At 36.7% G+C, this 21,013-nt stretch overlaps 1 protein-coding gene across 1 annotated transcript in view; it reads left to right on the forward strand.

Moving 5' to 3' along the window:
• LOC124797881 overlaps positions 1-730 on the forward strand; it is a 134,804-nt gene extending 134,074 nt beyond the window's left edge. The window contains exon 7 of the mRNA XM_047260978.1: positions 311-730. Coding sequence (XP_047116934.1) covers positions 311-592 — 282 coding nt within the window. The 3' untranslated portion in view covers positions 593-730. The remainder of the gene's footprint in view (positions 1-310) is intronic.
• Positions 731-21,013: the final 20,283 nt, after the last annotated feature.

Raw genomic sequence — 21,013 nt, forward strand, 5'->3', positions numbered from 1 at the left:
TAGAGTATGTACCTTTATATTGGGTCTATTGGCAGTAATCCAATTTTGCCTAAGGAATTCTTTCTCAAAATTTAATAGTTTTCTGGAGTGAATTTTCTTTTGATACAGTTATTATACACAGTAATCTATACTTGCAATACAAATTCGGACTTCTTGCATACAATGCACGTTTTTTGTGAGTCCAGTTAACATTACAATTACAATGTGGTTTTAAAATTATGGAAGGTATTTTCATCATGTACATGTTGTCATTATTGCAAAAGTGATGTTAATAGATTGTTGATACAGTGCTTAATTATATTCTTCACAGGCACTGGGATATGTCTGTGCCCTGGAAGCGCTCTTCCTGTCCATCATCACCCGCTGCAGGTCGCCTCCCTACAGGCCTGTGGACGAAGATCCCAGCCAGGTGACTGCCCTGCAGGAAAGACCGACCTCTCCTGCAAGGCTGGTACCATCACCCCCACCATCACCTCACTGGGCAGAACCTTCCACGTCTGGTCTGCCCGGACCCTCACCGGCACCCGTCGACGATGACAGAGTTCGACCGTGCTCATCCAAATATTTGGACATGTACTCTGTCACACGATAGCAATCACGAGCAGCAGATCTGTAGGCAGCAAGGAACATAGGTAATTACTATGGTGCAGATCTGTTTCGTCGTTACTGAGGTAGTACAATCCAGCCAACTTTAATGAAATTGCTGTTTTGAAGTGTCAACGATGTGGCATTTCAAGTTGGAGGCATAATTATGTTGAGTATCAAGGTTGCTTTTCTTCTGTGAAAATAACTGTACTGTGTTGTGTTTTTACAGGGAAAAATGTGCAAATGTGAACTATACTTGCATTATTTAATAGTTTCAATTTCTGTTCTCGAATCCAGAAATACTGTATCCATCCCTTTTGGAAGTACAGGGTACGTATACTTTTTTAAAATGCACATTAAGACTACATTTTATAATATTTGTATCCATCATGCCCAAAAAGCATATTTATTTGTGTTCCTTGTCCACACTGTTACTGAAATTTTCAATATCAGTGTGTCATGCATTGTTCAAATTACTTTTGAGTTATAAGAAAAGAAAAATAGTATTGATTACTAGGATGCATTGTTTAGAATGGAATGATGGTTGGTGCTTTGTATGATTTCATCTTTTTGTTTCATATGCTGTAAGCAAAAGAAACAAAAGGGTGCAATATTCTAAAACAAAAGAAATTCAAATACATTGGTGACATGGCTTAAATGTTTATTACCATATTTGCATTTATGAATTTGTTATTTGCTTGAAGTTGGCTGTGTTGTTTAGGAATTGTTGCACAAAACATTGGTGTAAATGTTTTTTTGAGACAAGAGAAAATGGTGATTTTGTAAGCAACATATTCTGTGTCAGTGAATTTTGTTAATTTGAAACTATTAATGAAAATACTGGAAAATGGCTGAGCACCAATAACTGCTATTTCTTTTACAATTACAATCCTTGGAAACTCTTTTGACAAAATTAATTGATGCTCAACTGAACCATATGACAATTCATTTATCTATGTCAATGTTGAAAATGTAGTTGATTTTACTTCATCTTAAAGAAATTTTGTTTTTGTTGAATAATAATCACAATGTATTTCTGCCAGTAGTAGTTGTTGTTTGTGGTAATACTGACATTGAGTTTTTAAATACTGTTTATGAATGTGAATGTGCTTGTATATACATTTGGAGTTTGATGTACTGTTGAAAGATTAAATCATTTATAACAGTTTATGTAAAGTAGAACATTCTCCATATGATAATTTATAATATTTTAGTGACACTGAAGAAAACCCAGATAGAAGTAATCACTAGACAGAGGAAAAATTACTGTTCACCAGACAGATGCATTTGGTAGCCAAGATACATGAAGTGCTGAACAATGAATTAATCACTTAAATTGTCGAAAATGAGATCACGAGTTCATTATATTTATTACTGGTTTCTTCTGTACTGCACATTTCATTCATAAGATAACTGGTAATTTTTCTTCTGTCTCTTTACAATATGACATTTTAGTGAGATGTGACCTAAATTAATATACTATGTACATACAATAATTTCTTTGTGTGGAAATATCAAAAAATTGAATAAATTATATTGTTATGTACTTGTCAATTACTGGGTAACATGAAAAGAGCACTGTATGTTCGTCTAAAAATACAGTGCATGAAAATTCTTCAGTGGAGTGGATAGCAATGTATTTGACAATAAATAGCTATTTTTATTTGTTTTGTAAGAGCCTTTCTCTCTGGTTAAGGCAGAAATTCAAGTTCTGAGAGCTCCATAATATTAGCAAGCATTAGAAGTCTGTTTGGATTTGTCACTATTATTATTTGGATTAACAAAAATTATGGATTTTTTTGAACATTTATAAAAAAAAGAAGTCTTTTGCACTATATATAAAAAACTATCGAGTTTCATTTGTGAATTTGTTGTACAGTGTCACTCACTTAATACTTTTTTATTTGTTTTGCTTCATAATACAACTTAGATATGATTCAGCACAAAGAAAATACTACTAGCACAGTTTTTATTCACCAGTTTTAGAGGGGATAGGTGCAGGAAACAGAAAAAGTAAACTCTACCCTGCACATAGGTTGAAAGAAATGGTGTAAAGGAAGCAAGCTGTACCTTCTTCATGGAGTGTTAACAATGAGTGGAATGTGATTTATGGTTTGTGCTTCAAACCAGGTGGCTAGTAACTACAGTTTTGTAAGGTTTTCAGAGCCTGGAGGTATCCAAAGTCTTGCTGACTGAGAACTAAGGAGATGGGGGAATGTAAACAACAAACGAGGTTGATGACATCATAGTACAATAATTGAAACAAATAATTTCTTTGAGCAGTTAAAAAGTTTTGCACTGCTCATAACAAATATTTTTTTCATGTAATGCTTCACAAATTAATGTTCCATTTCCACTCAATGTTTTAAACATCTTTAGTTAACAGAGAAATTAGGCTTGGTGATATTTTGGAGCTCTTAAATGTTGATTTATCATCTGTTTGTGATGATAATGTTGAGGAATAGGCATTAGTGGCAATATAATAGTTTAAATTAAATACAGTAGTCTCTTTTGGTTTGTTCTTAATGCTTATGAAGCAGTTGTCGAAGGCTATGAGCCTGGTTCATATGACTGTCTTCATAAAAGTATAATTTGCTTCAGAATACACACACAAAAATTGCCCTGTTGATTTTCTAAATGTAAATACCGGTTGTGTATAGTGTTTAGAAGAAATAATTTCCTTATGCGGCAAATGTTAAAACATTGTTGAAACAACAGGTAGGGTTTTCTAGTGTCCCACATGCTGACAACGCCATCATGTGCCTGATATAATCAAAATATGCTTTAAGAATTGTTCCTGAATGGTACTGTTGATTCTATTTTAATCAGATTTTGTGATACACCTTTATGCTATAATTATTTGTTTACACACAAAGTAAAGAAACACAATTAATTGTTTCCCTTCTTGCAAGAGAACTACTATGGCAATTATGGTTGGTATGACAAACATTTGGAAATAGTATCTTATTCTGAAGAGTATATTTATTTACTTTCCTCTTGTATTTCTTTGACATCTTCAGCTTATATAGAGGTTCTCTCTTTTTAATAATTATCTAATAAGATGTTTGTTACAAAAATGTTCTAATTAACTTAATAGCAGCAAATCACAATGGAATTTAAATATTTGTGTGTCAATTTTAATTGCTTATTTCGAGTTAAATTTAAACTTATGTGATTTGATATTGCAGATTTCTTAAATGAAAAGATTAAGTTACTGAAGCACATTTCAGCTTAACACTTTTATTAATAATTACATATTTTAATAGTTATGCAGGAATGTTTAAAATATGTGTATACAATTGAAAAAAAATCAATGTAAAACCAATCTTTCACTTACAATCATATGAGTAAAACTTTTAAATCAATATATGATATCTATACCTATGTTTGTGTGTAACTTTCCTGGTGTTCAGAACTATTTGCATGGTATTTTATCTGATGAATGTTAGATAAATAAAATGTTATATGGATCTTTAAGCAAATTTTGTTCATTAATATCTAAATGTGATAAGTTTTTGTATAAAATCATGCATATTCTTTGTTTTCTGTTGCAGCACGCTCAGAAAAAGCATTTTTTGTCATGCAGATTTTTTTCTTCAGTTACAGCAATTTTTAATCCCAAGTGTATGAATGTTCTTACTTGAATTTTTCAAAGAGTGATCAGTTTCAATAACTTTATTTAGGGAATGAGCTATTGCAAATATTGTTTATGAACTATTGTTATATAATTGGTTTGTGGTTCTGTCATCATATTGCAAAAACTTTGTGTGTGTGTGTTTGTGTGTGTGTGTGTGTGTGTGTGTGTGTGTGTGTGTGTGTGTTTGTGTGTGTGAAGGAAGAGAGAGAGAGAGAGAGAGAGAGAGAGAGAGAGAGAGAGAGAGAGAGAGATTAGTGGGTGAGTGTGTGCGCAATTGTATATGATTCACCAGTCTTATTTTACATTAAAGAGAATTTTCTTTCTAAGTGTGTATGGAAAGCTGACAGCGTAGCAAGTAAAAGTTTTGCTTATTGTGTGGAACCAGAATGTACACTGATAGCTGTAACTGCCGAAATAATTAAAAAAAACATTAACAGATTTTATCTATGTTAATGTTGTTATATTGTGTGGAAACAAATTTAATGATGTTTTCTGAAATTTTATATGGGCAATGATTTTTGTAGATGATACATGATTAAAAATACAATGCTTTGAAAATCTGTGTTGACTGGGACATACTTAATAGAAATATGACACTGGATTCCAATGTCTGAGCTTCTTACCTCCTATTCTCTTTTATAATTTTCTATTTGTCATGACAAGATGGAGCTTACATTCGGTAACAGCAGCCGTACTGTCTAGATTCAATCATCTTACATTTAATGTGATTGTATAAAATATTTTGCACAATATAGCATTTCTTATTCTGTCCAGAAGAAAACTACAACTAAGGAAACCAATGAACACATTTATTTTCTTGCTTCATTGATTGTTTGTTTCAAATCATTCTTGGAATAGTCTTAGACTGAAACCTACTAAGCAATGTGTTTGTAACAACTGTTCAGTGCCATGCAAATTCCACAACAGCCTGGAATACTAAACACATAAGTATACATCTGCATAAAATTTATTATTTCCAATAATGTGATATAGCTGTAATGAAATGGTTGATACTGAAATAGATCTTTGATTTGGTTCATTGTCACCCATTATATAACTGCTTGGAAGTTAACCTGTGTATGAATTTTAAGAGTTCTATTTTAGGTTCCAGTGTAACTATTCTCCATGAAGTGTTCCTAATTACTAATGGTGCTTCTTGTTGTCAGTGTTGAAGAATTCCTATTTCTTATACTGTAGTTTGCATCTGCAGTGTGTTCTGTCCAAACATTTTTTGGAAACTGCCATTATTTTGTGACTCATTCAAATGACTTACCATTACTATCACTTCTTTCAGGAACGGAGAGAGTGAATACAGGAGATGTCTTAAGTTATTTATGATGTGGAAGTGGGTTCCTTCCTCCATATCCAATATATGCACTCATTCATTCAGTGTATGTCAATATGAATGTTTAGTTAAGTAGTTCATCTTTCAGCTTCCTCGTCAGGAATTTGCTCTTTTATACCTTATCATTTCTCCATTTTATTCCCTATGCCAATTCACCTGCAACTAATCTCACACAACATAAAAATAAGGATTGAGACCTGACAAAGCTGCTGTCTTTCATTGTGGCTCCTCCCTTCTAGTTCCTGAAAGGAGTCAAAAAACTATAGAGATTTTATATAAAAATATGATGCACCCTTTGGCTCTTTCAGCTAGCTTATTCATAATAATCTTAATTTATCTCTTAATTCCTTGTACCATACTAGATTGCTTCGGCAGCATGTTCCTCTTTTTAGTTCTATTTCTACTACTGTTCGCAAACACTTGGTGAAAACGTAAAGGGCATAATAACACTGCTTTGATCTGACTGAATGTCTTTGCAATATGAATTTATGTTGTCTAGAGGATATCAGTTCCAAAACGAAACATGAAAAGAGGAAGCAGAGGCATTCAACATCTTTGACTATTTGTATACACATATTTTCTGCATTTAAATTATTCGAGGAGTAAGGGTAAAAACTCATTGAACAGTAGAGGTGCTGAGTCATCAATAGGCATGTAAATGATCTTTTTTGAGCTACAGAGTATTCTCCAGCTCTCTCTCTCTCTCTTTCTCTCTGTGCCAGCTGACTACACTGTGCTGGCACTACAGCCTTGCAGCTCAACTGGCATTGTGTTGTGAGGAGTGAGCAAGGGAAGCATTGGGAAGGGCAGCTGAATGCTAGCATAGAGAAGCGACAGATTATGGGATAAGAAGATAGAAGGGAGAGGCAGCTGGTACAGTACATAAGAATGCAGTAGGGGTACCATAAATGGCAAGCTCATTTTAGCTGCAGAAAGGCATAGTGTGCAGTGGAGGAGTGAACTAGAAGGAAGAGACAGAAAAGGGGAATGGGAGACCCTGCAGGGAAGGGCGTGTGGGTACAGGTTGAGTGTAGGTGGCGCTCTGTGGCAGGGTCTGAAGCTGGTGTGTGGCAGGAGTCTAGTGGAGATTGAGGCCAAAAGAATTAATGGAGAGAAGAGTATGGTCCAAGGACAACTGTTATCTATGTAAGTCAGAGAAGGTGGTGTTGGGGGTCTTCACAACCTTCCCAACACCAGATCCTCTGAAATTCATGTGTGGAGTTGTCCTTGAAACACATCCTTTGATGAAGTAATGTTTTCAGTCTTGTTTATGTGCCTTTCGACAACCCAGCTGCTCTAATGTTTAGTGACTTGTTACCTCTGCTCCTTAAATTATTTACATTCCACCAGTACATTCCATTATGACATTTTCTGTATTTAATGACTCTCATCCACTGCTATAACATATTCTGTTGCTGAATAAGTTTATTTTTGCTCAAGATAACATGTTTCATACTTTCTCATCTGAACTGTATTCCATGTTCGCAACAAGACTGAACTCAGTCTCATTTTTATTTGATGCAAAAACTGTTATTATTCTTACATTTTCCCATTGTTACACTAACACTGTGGAAAATTGTATTGTAACTGTAATTTTGCTTTTTGTTTCTATTTCCATTTCCATATAATAAAGCAGACTTTAGTTCTGATTTATCCTTCCAGCCTGTGTGTGTGTGTGTGTGTGTGTGTGTGTGAGAGAGAGAGATTAAAGGAGCTCCCATTTCAGTCCCACTTTCTCCAAAATTGCTTTCCCATTTACTAAGAGAAAAGAAGTGCTTTGCCAGCACACATGTCTTTCTAGCATTTCTATGCATATTTAATGACTTCATCATTGACAGGATGTTAAACCATAATCTTCCTTCTTCTTTAGCATTTCTGTTTTTGTTTTTAAATAATTTATACTTTCTCAACATTAATTTTGTGTCCATATATCAACTTGTTAATTTATACTGAATCATTATTAAAATCATTTATCTGAAATAAATAATAAAATAAACTGGTTAATGAAGCATGAGGTAACATAAACTATAGTTTACTGGTGATCTTTTAATGCAATTCACATACCACTTGTCTCCCACAACACTCTTGCAAAATACTCTCCTGTAATTGAGAAGGAGGCCACAATAATTCTTGAGCTAACATCAAGCTTTTTTTTTTATAATACAGAATTACTAAGATAAATGGATGCACTTATCTTTGTTCAGCAATTTTATGATGAGGTTACATAATTGTATATGAATGTGTAGCAGTCACACATGATAAATTCAGTCCTAAACATCAGTGTTCTGTATCTTAGTTGTTGTGCCATGTCTTCAGCACCTTTGAATCCCCAAAATCATGGAAGAGTTTAAAAATTAAAACATTTAAAAACGTTTTTTTCTATTATTAACAATTTTTACGGTCATTAAGCAAGTTATAGCCTAGGTGTCATAAAATGAGGACAGCATTTATCTCTCAGAAAATGTATATACAGGTACCAAAGATTCCTGTTTAATTCTGAATAAAATGATGCTTAGAAGTTAAGATACATGAAGGAGTAATTACTCAAGATTCTTCAGTTCATAAATTCATTTCATGTTTAGTCTTATCTTCTGTGTTAAGTGTCCAAAGAAATATCCCCCATGACCCACTGAATCAGCAGATTATTGATACATTCCTTTTATAGCTGGCTACCTGTATCTGCAATTGATTGAAGAGTTGGGAATCTATCTTCTGTGTTGGGCACTGCTAATTTCACTGAATATTGATGAAGTAGGTCACAAGTACACTGTAACAAACTATCTTTGTAAATCATTATTTTTTAAAAAATGAATAAAATGAGTTCAAAAGTACTGCTCACACATTTATTTTTTGTTTTGAATTAGTTTTATTTTCGTTTTTCTCTGTTTTACTGTTATAACTCAGTTTTGGATTCTGCAACATTGATTTTATCATTTGTGCAAGCATGTTATGTCTGAAACAAATTATGTACTTTATTACTGCCTAGGGCTATATTAAATTCATTGTTACGATAAAGCAAAAGGGAAGATCATTTTTCTAATCGATGTAACTTTTTCTTATAATTTGGGTAGTGACAGGAGAATGCTGTGTGTTGTGTTGAAATTACTCACAAAATTACAAACAATGTATGAATTAGATTCTGTACCAAGATTCAAATTAAGTGTTGGGTGTATCTGATTCTGAAGCAGCATAAAACCTGTAGGTAGTTCCTGGAGCACTGGCTGTTCTTGGCTAAAGAAGGCTAAGCGCTCTTTCAGAGTACTTTCTTTGCCTTAGTATTTGACAAGAAAGACTAGAAAATGTCTCCTTTCATCAAAGTAACTTCTCAGAACAAGACGTATTATTTTCTTGTTGTTATATTTGGTGTTGTGAAAGTACCATAAATGCTAATATGACAAAGGAACTATTGCTAGTAACTGAAACACTGCCAGCTCTCTGTGCATCCCCAAATAAGCTTTAACGATAATAATACAAACACTCACTGTTTTATCATGAGCAATGCAAGTAGATATATCTGAAGTTAATTTATTATTGTTGTTGTTATTGTGTGTGTGTGTGTGTGTGTGTGTGTGTGTGTGTGTGTGTGTGTGTGTGTGTGTGTGTGTGTGCAGGAGTGTTTCACCAGAATAAGTTTCAGAAATGTTTTTGTATGTAAATAATGTGTGAAGTTGTAGCTGTTCCATCTTAGGCATTAAGCATATAACAGAGGCATCTACGTGGAACTAATACATACATATACGCACAAGTTTACTGATATCCATTTTTATTTTTTTCAAACAAGGGACCTAAATTATAATGATGTATTACTCCAATCACCAGTACCTGTTGCATTATTGTTGTAACAAACCAAAAGCAAAATCATTGTTGGAAAACAAATTTTTATTTATGTCCTTATTAAAGTGTTCTCAGATATGTTGCAGATATTATGATGAAATAAGGATTTCTATAATACCACAGAATCACGTGTATTGGAGTTTGTTGTATGAAATAATGTCTGTAACAAAATATTTCTTTGCATAACTAAGAAAATAAATTAATACTCAGATAGCAGTAACTGTACACATGCTTTGATCCAACTACAATGTTAATGACAATGCAAATCCCTTAGTTCAAGTACTACATATGATTCTTATGTAATATGTGTTGATGGGTGCATGTTCAAAAATTTCAATTACTGTTGGGAATTAAGAAGTTTGCTAATGCATAATATATTTAGTGAGAAAACAGATCTGAGACTGGGCAGGACTGGATCAAATCTGAAACTTAATTAACACAAACTTTTTTACATGATAGAGTATTAGAAATGCTTACTTTGCTTTCTGTGTAAGGATTTTCATGAACTGATGTTTGTTTGTTTATACTGATGCTCAGATTTCAGTGTCTGCATATTAAATTTAATGTTTGATTTTAATTAAAGGCACAAAGTAAACCATTTCAAGATAATAAGAGACCTTTGACTCTTTATATATCTTCTTTATGATTATTTTACTTTCAGTCTTCTGAATCATGTTGGGACATATTTAAGTATGTTATATGCAAGCTTAGGGTTGTGGTATAAACATCTAGTCAAAGGAAATATGACTGTATAACTTCATTTCTTAACTACATCTTCACAGGGTAACATTGAAAGCAATGGTGAATTTAACATGATTACAATGGCCCTGTGTGTTTAACAGAATGCTTAATTTGTTTGTAAGAACACCAAGGACAAAATGGTAGGGCAAATACATATACAAGGTGGTCTGAAATGGGCTGAAAAGCTTGTAATGGTGTTGCAGGGTAAGTTGCAGGGTAGGTTGTGCTGAGAAATAATTGTTAAGAAAAAATTTGATATGGTGCACTGTTTCTGAGTTATTCAATTTGAAGTTACCCAGTCAGGCCATTGTGCGCACAAATTGATGGAGCTCACCAGTTATTCTCTTAGTGTAGATGATAGCACTCGAGACTGTTCAGTTTTTAGACTCAGGTTCAATCCTTACTACTGGCCCATGTCCAATTTTTGTATCACTCTCTTGTTCAACCAACTGATGAACATATTTGGTGACAAAATCTCTGGCAGTCTGCTTGAATGTCTATGTGTAATGGCCTGATTGACTAACTTCAATGCCAATTAACTATGAAAGTGTATTGAATTTAGTTCTTAACAATTATTTCTCAGCACAGCCACCCTGCAATTCCCTTAAAAGCTCTTCAGATGATTTCTGACCACACTGTGTTTAACTATTACTTGGGTATTACCCAATGTAACCAGCTTTTGGCAGGGAATTTATTCATTAGTACCATGTATTTCAAGACCAAATGTTCCTATGACTTATACACCTTGCTTATGACTAATACTGCCAAGTCAACAATTAGGAATAAAGTGAAAACAATTTTTCTTTTCTGTAGGCGATAGAAAGTCCAGGATGGAATAACAGCAATATAAAGGAAAATATTATTACTCACTGTGTAGAGGAAATGATGAGTGATGGACAGGAACAGTGCTGCCAAATCTTAAAGCTTTCAGACAAAAAAAGTACTTTTTCAGTGATAGAAAACACACATGTGATTATTCTTTCTTTTTTTAGATGATTTTGTGTCTAATGTGCAGGACAGACATTGTGTCAATTTTATTTCTCCCCCTCTTCCTGTTACATTATGTACACTGCATGTTCCGTAGACTCATAGAGAGATCCTCAAAGATATGGCAGATGCCAGAAGACAAAAGTACATAACTTATTTTCAAAAGAAATTATATATTAGTGTTAATTCCACAGTTCCTAAGTGCACTGGTTTTGTAGGATGTGTAATCAGTTATAAATGTAACACATATTTTAATATACAAAAGAAGAAAAGTTGCTACTCACCATACAGCGGAGATGCTGAGTCGCGATAGACACAATAAAAAGATTCACACAATCATGGCTTTTGGCCATTAAGGCCTTTGTCAACAGTAGACACACATACACCCCCCCCCCCACCCCCCCCCCCCCCCCCCCCACCCCACACACACACTCACACAAGCACAACTTGCACACACGTCTGCAGTCTCAGGGAGCTGAAACTACACAGCTCTCTGAGACTGCAGACGTGTGGTGCAAGTTGCACTTGCGTGAGTGTGTGTGTGTGTGTGTGTGTGTGTGTGTGTGTGTGTGTGTGTCTACTGCAGACAAAGGCCTTAATGGCTGAAAGCTATGATTGTGTGAATCTTTTTATTGTGCCTATCACAACTCAGCATCTCCGCTGTATGGTGAGTAGCAACTTTCCTTCTCTCGTATTGTTACATTCCATCCTAGATTTTCTATTGTTTGATTTTAATATACAAATTAATACAAAAATCATCACAAGCATGTGTGTAATATAATTCCTAGAATATTGCAGCAGAACATTATCAAAAGAATATATCTGCCAAAACTTACTTACAAGTGGAGAACTGGCTACTCATTCTCCAATGGATGAATACAAATTATTCATTTTACAAATGAGGAAACTACATTTGATGTATGAGGAAGGAAGTAATACATTTCTTGATTCAAATTCACATACAAGATTTCATAATTTTTGAGAGTAAGCCTTTCTCTGTGTTTTTCAATAGTTTATTGAGCATTCTTTGGCATCTAATACTGACTAATCAAACCAATACTAAATTAATATAATAGAAGGAAACATTCCACGTGGGAAAAATTATATATAAAAACAAAGATGAGGTGACTTACCGAACGAAAGCGCTGGCAGGTCGATAGACACACAAACAAACACAAACATACACACAAAATTCAAGCTTTCGCAACAAACTGTTGCCTCATCAGGAAAGAGGCAACAGTTTGTTGCGAAAGCTTGAATTTTGTGTGTATGTTTGTGTTTGTTTGTGTGTCTATCGACCTGCCAGCGCTTTCGTTCGGTAAGTCACCTCATCTTTGTTTTTATATACAATACTAAATTATATAGCTTTGCTTTGAATCTTTCCTACTACACTATCCAAACTTTGTAAGGGTACCAGGTTGATGAACTGTATCTAAGAACTGGTTGCATGATGGTTTCAGGGATAAATTATCATCCTACTGAAAATAATATTGTTGAGGAGCCACAAATCAAATGTAATTTTTCTTTATTGTCATGTTTCACTTAACAGATGTGAGCATCTTCAGAAATTATGTACCCAAGAACTATATGTTAAGTATATTTGGCTGTGTATAGTGCTGCTGACGTTTGTGTCAGTGAAGGAAAGTTGCATGAGATGTGTGCCTGTTCTACAATTTTAATTTCTAATGGATGCTGTTCCTCCTGCTGACAATTCCTGCACTTACTTCTACTGAATCTTGATTGGCTATTTTTCTTCCTCAGAACCCTGTGGTTATTCCATCTGAAATTGCTCCGTATGCATAGCTGAAGATTTTTTCTGGCTGTGACAGATTGTTAATGATATAATTAAACAACATTGAACTTTTTTGTACTTATGCACATTTCATTACATTTGCTTATTTTGGGGGCGACTGAGCTGTGCTTATGTTAAAACCTGGTCATCTCCAAACTACATCCCTTCTTACTCCAACTTTCAATCTTCCCTCCAAGAAACTGCATACTATTTACATCTACATCCATGCTCTGCAAACCATTAAAAGTTTGTGTCAGAGAATTAATTAATTCATCATCTGTCATAGCATCCATCAAGAAGAAACTTCAGGGATGTAGGACAAGTCAGGGTGTGCATTAACAAAAGACAAGCAAAAATAGAAACTTAATGTATACCCTCCATTAATACTGAACTGTTACTATACAATAAATTGTTACTATGCTGCTTAATATTGTTTGTATTCACACTTGCTAAATTTAATCTAATAACTTAGAAAGAAAGCCTGTACTTTAAAACAGCTGCTGATTCCCAGTTACATTAAATAACTGCTATTTATCTTCTGTTGGTAGCTTAATATTTGCTTGATTACATTAGAATTTTCAAAGAATGTAGGAAGCTCCACTTGTGAACACAGAGGGTTGTTTATAATACACTGTGAACACAGAGGCTTGTTTATAATACACTAATACTAGCCCTACACGTCTACAGTCAGTACTTTAACTAGCCATATAGGCAACAAGAATTTTCAATCTAGATAATCATATAATTTGTAGGAGGAGTGGCTAAAAAGACATGCTTTTAATTTTCTTTTGGACTGGTTGGGACTCTCAGTTTCTTGTTTTATGTTGTATTGGAACTTGCTAGACACAGAATACAGAATTCCATTCTGAACCTAACACAAGGAGGCAAAGCCTGCAAGAAAATCATTTTTGTCTTGTAGAATGATTCCACAAATTATGGTCACGTGATCAGAATTTTTAATATCAGCAATGAAAAGCATCAAGGAGTAAACATAGTGGGAAATGAGTGCAAGAATTCCAAAATTGTTAAAGCAATATGGGTGGCTATCTCCTTCATAAAATATTCCTATAGCCTACTTATGCTGAGTAAATATCTTATTTGGTTTGAGTGCTCTGCTCCAGGTAATTCCACAAGACAAGAGAGTGGAAATATGTAAAATAAGTCAATACTCTTGTCTTTACTTAATTTTAATAAGACACCCTTCTAAGAGTCAAATATGCTGGAGCAAGACTCTTCATTAGTTTAGCATGTATTGACTCATTTTTAACTTATTGTCCAATTGAAATCAAGGAATTTTACTATTATTGATTCTTTTTTATCTCTATAGCTACACGAAAACACTGTGCATATTGAGTGACACACAACAGCACAGTGGTACTGCAACAAAGACTGGATCTGGAATTTTCAAAGAAAGTCTGAGAGTGCCAACACTGCCTTCAGCTAGCATAAGCATTCCAGTAATACACTATACAAATTTGATGTACACAAGCAGAGTTGTTATTGATAGAAAGTTATAGCACAAACTACAAAGCATCAAAAATGCAGTGATGCTGAAATTTTTGATGGGATTGCATCTGCTAGTTTTGCATGACTGTTGTGGTCCAGTGGGTGGAATGAATGCTATCCATGTGACTTAATAAGCTTACAGTATCTATATCAGAGACAGAGTACATACCGTATCAATACAAGTGTTTAGCAGAGATACAAGATCGCTACTACCTTTAACTGACATCTATGTCCAGTAATATCTGCGGGTGGTGTGGACAAATGGCTTGAAGAAGAGGAGAGGTCCCAGTATTCCTGACAAGTGATCAGGGGAAGCAGGTGGAATGACATGCTGTATGATGTTGGGTATAATGCTCTGTATGTCTGCTGATGGTGATGTCTCAGTGGGGCCCTCCATAGGGTCAGCTGTGGCTGAAAGACATGAATCCTCCTCCATGGAGGCCCATATTCAGTCATGAGAGAACTCTTCTTGGTGCTGTGATGGAGAAAACTGATGTGTGTGGAGGTCATGTCAATGTTGGGTGGTATGTGGGATAGAGAGGATTGCTTGTGCCAACTGGTAGCTGAGGAATAGAAGGAACAATTGATATCTGGGCAGGTGTTGTGCTAGAATTGTTGGGGGCATATGACTGATGTACATGTCTAGGTCTGATTCTGATTGCAGATCAGGTGCTCCTAATTGCCTATGATTTTGAAAATTTGATACTCCCTGTTTTTACTGAAGACAACTGAGGTCCATTCATCAGTACAGCTGAATGTGGGGATCCAGATGTAAGAGCCCATATAATAATATGGATTGGTATTTGAGATCTCGTCTCACTGGCCCAGGGACAAGAGATCAATTAGTGTGCAGCACCTGCACCCATACAGCAACTCTGTCATCATGCCACAAGAATTGACTAAATACAGATGAGAAGAATTGTGGGCCATTGTCTGATACTGTGGTATGGGGAACAAAAACTGTGGAGAGTGCCTGGATTGTACCTTGTGTGCTAGCTAAGATAAAGCCATATATGGAAAATTGGAGAGTGTGTCCACAATCAGCAGGCACATTCTTCCTGGAATGGTTTGACACGATCAATCTGCATGTTCTTCAAGACAAGCTCTGGTTTTTCCCATCATGAGAACCAATGTGCAGGTGCTGACTGATTTTAGTTACAAGCATCATAGGTCCACAAACACTGTTCAGTACCAGTGTCTACAAGTGACCAGTGAATGAGTGTCTGAGCTGGTGACTTAACATGGGAGATCTCTGCTGCAATTGTTGGATAAATTGGTCATGGGGTCAGAATATGGATGAAGTAATGACCCTGGATTCTGCTTTTGCACAATGAGAAGTACTTGCTGAACCCAGGGTCCACTGTTTCAGACAGGTGCTTCAGTCACTTACATTGTGTCAATAACTTTCTCTGGTAGCACAATGGATCTTGCTGTGTGGCTTGGGATAATTTGCGTGATGTGATGATGCAAAGAGTCATTGACCTGAAAGTGCACTGATTAGCCAGAATGTTACAACCACCTACCTAATAGCTGGTATGTCCACATTTGGCACAGATGACAGCAGCGATGCATCATAGCATGGGAGGACTGAGGCCTTGGTAGGTCACTGGAGGGAGTTGGCACCACATCTGTACACACAAATCACCCAAAATTCCCATAAATTCAGTAAAGGGTTACAATGAGCTCTGATGCCAATTTCAATCACATTCCAGATATGTTCAGTCGAGTTCAGATCTGCCAAGCTGAGGGGCCAGCACATCAATTGGAACTCACCATTGTGTTGCTTGAATGACTCCATCAAACTCCTGACCTTGTGGCAGGGTGCGTTATGTTGTTGAAAAATACCACTTCAGTTGGGAAACATGATAGTCATGCAGGGTCTGCAACCCGTGTACGATACTTCTTGGCTGTCATGGTGCCTTGCATGTGCTCCGCTGGACCTATGTATGCCCATGTCAATGTTCCCCTGGGCATCATGAAGCTGCCGCCAGCTTGTCTCTATCCCGCAGTACAGATTTCGAGGAACTGTTTGCCTGAAAGATGACAAATTGCCACTCTCCCATCAGCATGATGAAGGTATCAGGATTCATCAGACCATGCAACACACTGCCACTGCACTAACATCCAGTGCAAATGGTCATGTGCTAATTTCAGATGTAGCTACCAAGTTGCTGATGTCACGTTGTTAACATTGGCACATGCATGGGTTGTCGGCTGTGGAGGCCCTTAATTAGGAGAGTTCAATGCACTGTGTGTTCAAAAACACTTGTACTTTGCCCAGCATTAAAGCCTGATGTTTGTTCTGCCACAGTTCACCGCCTGTCCTGTTTTACCAGTATTCCCAGCTTATGACGTCCAACATCTGTAATGAGGGGTGGTTGCCCTATGATGTATGGACATGGTTTCACATGTCAAAGACACTCACCACAGCTCTCCTCAAATGCCCGAGAAGTCATGCAGTTTCTGAAATGCTCGTGCTGAACCTCCAGGCCATCACAATTTGCCCTCTGTCAAACTCAGATAGATCGTGTGCCTTCCACATTCTACACACGGACAGCGTGCTCACTGATACTGCATGCACCGTGCATTCGTTTGACTATCAGACATTGCTCACCAGGTGATGCTACTAACACCTTGACAGGTTTATATTGATAGTAGGTTGGTGGTCAAAGTGTTCTGGCTCATCAGTGTATACTGCTTCTTCCCAGTCAAAGTATAAGCAGGACTGAGTGTCAGCATCGACAATTTGAGCAATGGTAGATAAGAGGATATCATAATGATAGTTTCTGAGAAATAGAATTCACTGCTGTAAACATTATCTCTTATTTTCAAAGATCACAGATTTTGGGGCAAACAGTAAACTCAGCACATTTTTGGCAGTAATTAAATGAAATTCAGGCTGCAAAGTTGTGTTGGAAGTTTCTTAGTTCTGTAAATAATGGCAAATGGACTGCTGGTAATGGTTTGGAGGCAAAAACAAATGGATGGCCAATGCTGTCATCATTTTTATGGGATGGTGTTTTGCTAATGTCACATTGTGATGCATGTGTCATGAGCATGAGAGTTTTGTTTGCTATAACTGACTCCTGGCATGATGTGGACTTAAAATACTACTTCCAGTGCAGAAAGATTTCATGGTAGGCCACAGACCATTGCAGTATGTAATCTTTCTTATGCTATTGGTAAAATATAAATACCACTCACAGATTAAACATAAGGCCTCTTCTGATTGACCAAATGCTGCATTCATGGCAATACAAGGCGTGCTCTATGATCCTAGGACATGTGATCAGCATGTTTCCAATCCCTTCAGCTGATATTACCAGTAGATTAATCCTGATGCTGCCATTGCTCATTTATTAATGCAGTTCCTCATTTGGCCTGATGATGCTGAGCATACTCTATTCCAGACTTGCCTACTTCAGAAAATATATCTGAGTACGTACCAGACACCAAAAGGCTATGCTAACGATCAGCTGCAGAGGCAGTCTCTTATGCATTTAATTCAATGGCTAACCAATGAGAGCTGCCTTATGAAAAAAATGCTGTAACATTACCCTGAAATCAGATGTGTTCTTTTAAACTTTTTGGGACTGACACTTCATCTATGGTCCAATATGCACCACTGTAGGATTAATCTTTGAGTTGCTTAAATGTGCCCCAAATGCTTAATTATAGGTTGAGAGTAATTGCATCTATTGAATCAACAGTGGAGAGCATTTGGTTGAAGCCAATGAAAGAGAGTCTCTAGGTTTTGCAAGTGTTGCTCCCATATAGCCCCTCTCACTATAATATTATCCAATAACAGGCACACTGCAGTATCTCTTGTCTGAGATGCCCTTAAGATTTTAGATAATTTTTGTGCACCTATGGCCCTAAATAGTACAGGGCTATTACAAATGATTGAAGCGATTTCATAAATTCACTGTAGCTCCATTCATTGACATATGGTCATGACACACTACAGATACGTAGAAAAACTCATAAAGTTTTGTTCGGCTGAAGCCGCACTTCAGGTTTCTGCTGCCAGATCGCTCGAGAGCGCAGTGAGACAAAATGGCGACAGGAGCCGAGAAAGCGTATGTCGTGCTTGAAATGCACTCACATCAGTCAGTCATAACAGTGCAACGACACTTCAGGACGAAGTTCAACAAAGATCCACCAACTGATAACTCCATTCAGTGATGGTATGCGCAGTTTAAAGCTTCTGGATGCCTCTGTAAGGGGAAATCAACGGGTCAGCCTGCAGTGACCGAAGAAACGGTTGAACGCGTGCGGGCTAGTTTCACGTGTAGCCCGCGGAAGTCGACGAATAAAGCAAGCAGGGAGCTAAACGTACCACAGCCGACGGTTTGGAAAATCTTATGGAAAAGGCTAAAGCAGAAGCCTTACCGTTTACAATTGCTACAAGCCCTGACACCCGATGACAAAGTCAAACGCTTTGAATTTTCGGCGCGGTTGCAACAGCTCATGGAAGAGGATGCGTTCAGTGCGAAACTTGTTTTCAGTGATGAAGCAACATTTTTTCTTAATGGTGAAGTGAACATACACAATGTGCGAATCTGGGCGGTAGAGAATCCTCACGCATTCGTGCAGCAAATTCGCAATTCACCAAAAGTTAACGTGTTTTGTGCAATCTCACGGTTTAAAGTTTACGGCCCCTTTTTCTTCTGTGAAAAATACGTTACAGGACACGTGTATCTGGACATGCTGGAAAATTGGCTCATGCCACAACTGGAGACCGACAGCGCCGACTTTATATTTCAACAGGATGGTGCTCCACCGCACTTCCATCATGATGTTCGGCATTTCTGAAACAGGAGATTGGAAAACCGATGGATCGGTCGTGGTGGAGATCATGATCAGCAATTCATGTCATGGCCACCACGCTCTTCTGACTTAACCCCATGCAATTTCTTTCTGTGGGGTTATGTGAAAGATTTAGTGTTTAAACCTCCTCTACCAAGAAACATGCCAGAACTGCGAGCTCGCATCAACGATGCTTTCGAACTCATTGATGGGGACATGCTGCGCCGAGTGTGGGAGGAACTTGATTATCGGCTTGATGTCTGCCGAATCACTAAAGGGGCACATATCGAACATTTGTGAATGCCTAAAAAAACTTTTTGAGTTTTTGTATGTGTGTGCAAAGCATTGTGAAAATATCTCAAATAATAAAGTTATTGTAGAGCTGTGAAATCGCTTCAATCATTTGTAATAACCCTGTAATCTGTTGTACTTGTCCACCTAAAATGCCTTGTATAATACTGGGAACTGTTGCATCTCAGTGCCCATAGGCACTTATAAATTTGCATCTGATAAAACAGCTTTGGAGAAATAATGGCCCTTGGTTAAACTGATCAGCAAGTTTTCAGAACATGGAATAGGATACATGCCTATATTAAGCGGCATGTTAACTATGGTTCAGAAGTTATAACATATGTGTATGGCACCACTAGGTGATTTTTACTTCTTCTTCTTCTTCCTTTTTTCAAATCTTTTTTTAATAATTACTGAACATGTTGCCTACTGATTTGACAAAATGGGGGTGATGACAACTATGGCTTCTACGTCTACATCTACATCTGTACTCTGCAAACCATTGTGAGGTGCATGCTACATACCAAGGTACCAGTTATTGGGGTTTCTTCCTGTTCCATTCACATACAGAACATAGGAAGAATGATTGTTTGAATGGCTCTGTGCATGCAGTAATTATTCTAATCTTATCCTTATGATCTCTATGTGGGTGATACATAGTGGTTTGTCTTATATTACCAGAGTAATCATTTAAAGCTGGTTCTTCAAACTTTGTTAATAGACTTTCTGGGGATAGTTTATGCCTATCTTCAATAATCTTCCAGTTCAGTTCCATCTGTATCTCTGTGACACTCTCTCACAGATTAAACAAACCTGTGACCTTTCATGCTGCCCATCTCTGAATACATTCAATATCCCCCGTTAGTCCTATCTCGTAAAGCTTCCACAAACATGAGCAAAATTCTAGAACTTGTCATACAAGTGATATGTAAGCTACAAGTGATTTGTAAGCCATCTCCTTTGTAGACCAATTGCACTTCCCCAGTATTCTACCAATAAACTAAAATCTACCACCTGCTTTACCCATGACTGAACTTATATGATCATTCCATTTCATATCCCAACAAAATGTTACATCCAGGTATTTATATCAGTTGGCTGATTCCAACAGTACTCATTGATATTATAGTCAAAAGAAACAATGTTTTTCATTATGTGAAGTGCAAAATTTTACATTTCTGAACATTTAGAGTAAGTCGCCAATCTCTGCACCACTTGGAAATCTTATCAAGATCTGACTGAATATTTATGCAACTTCTTTCAGGTAGTTCTTCATTATACACACATCAAAAAAAGTTTTGCATCACCCCAGTTCCCAGAACTCCTGAAGATAGATGTTGACTGTGGATATTGTATCATAGACACAGTCCCTTTGACTGTTCAGAGATGTCACTAAACCCACCTAAAGATGTAAACAACCATGCATGAGCAGCGCCTATTAGATGGAGGGCGTCCAACAGCCGATCAGTTACAGTCATTCCACCAG

The sequence above is a fragment of the Schistocerca piceifrons genome, chromosome 5 (genome assembly GCF_021461385.2).
Source record: "Schistocerca piceifrons isolate TAMUIC-IGC-003096 chromosome 5, iqSchPice1.1, whole genome shotgun sequence".
Classification (NCBI taxonomy): domain Eukaryota; kingdom Metazoa; phylum Arthropoda; class Insecta; order Orthoptera; family Acrididae; genus Schistocerca; species Schistocerca piceifrons.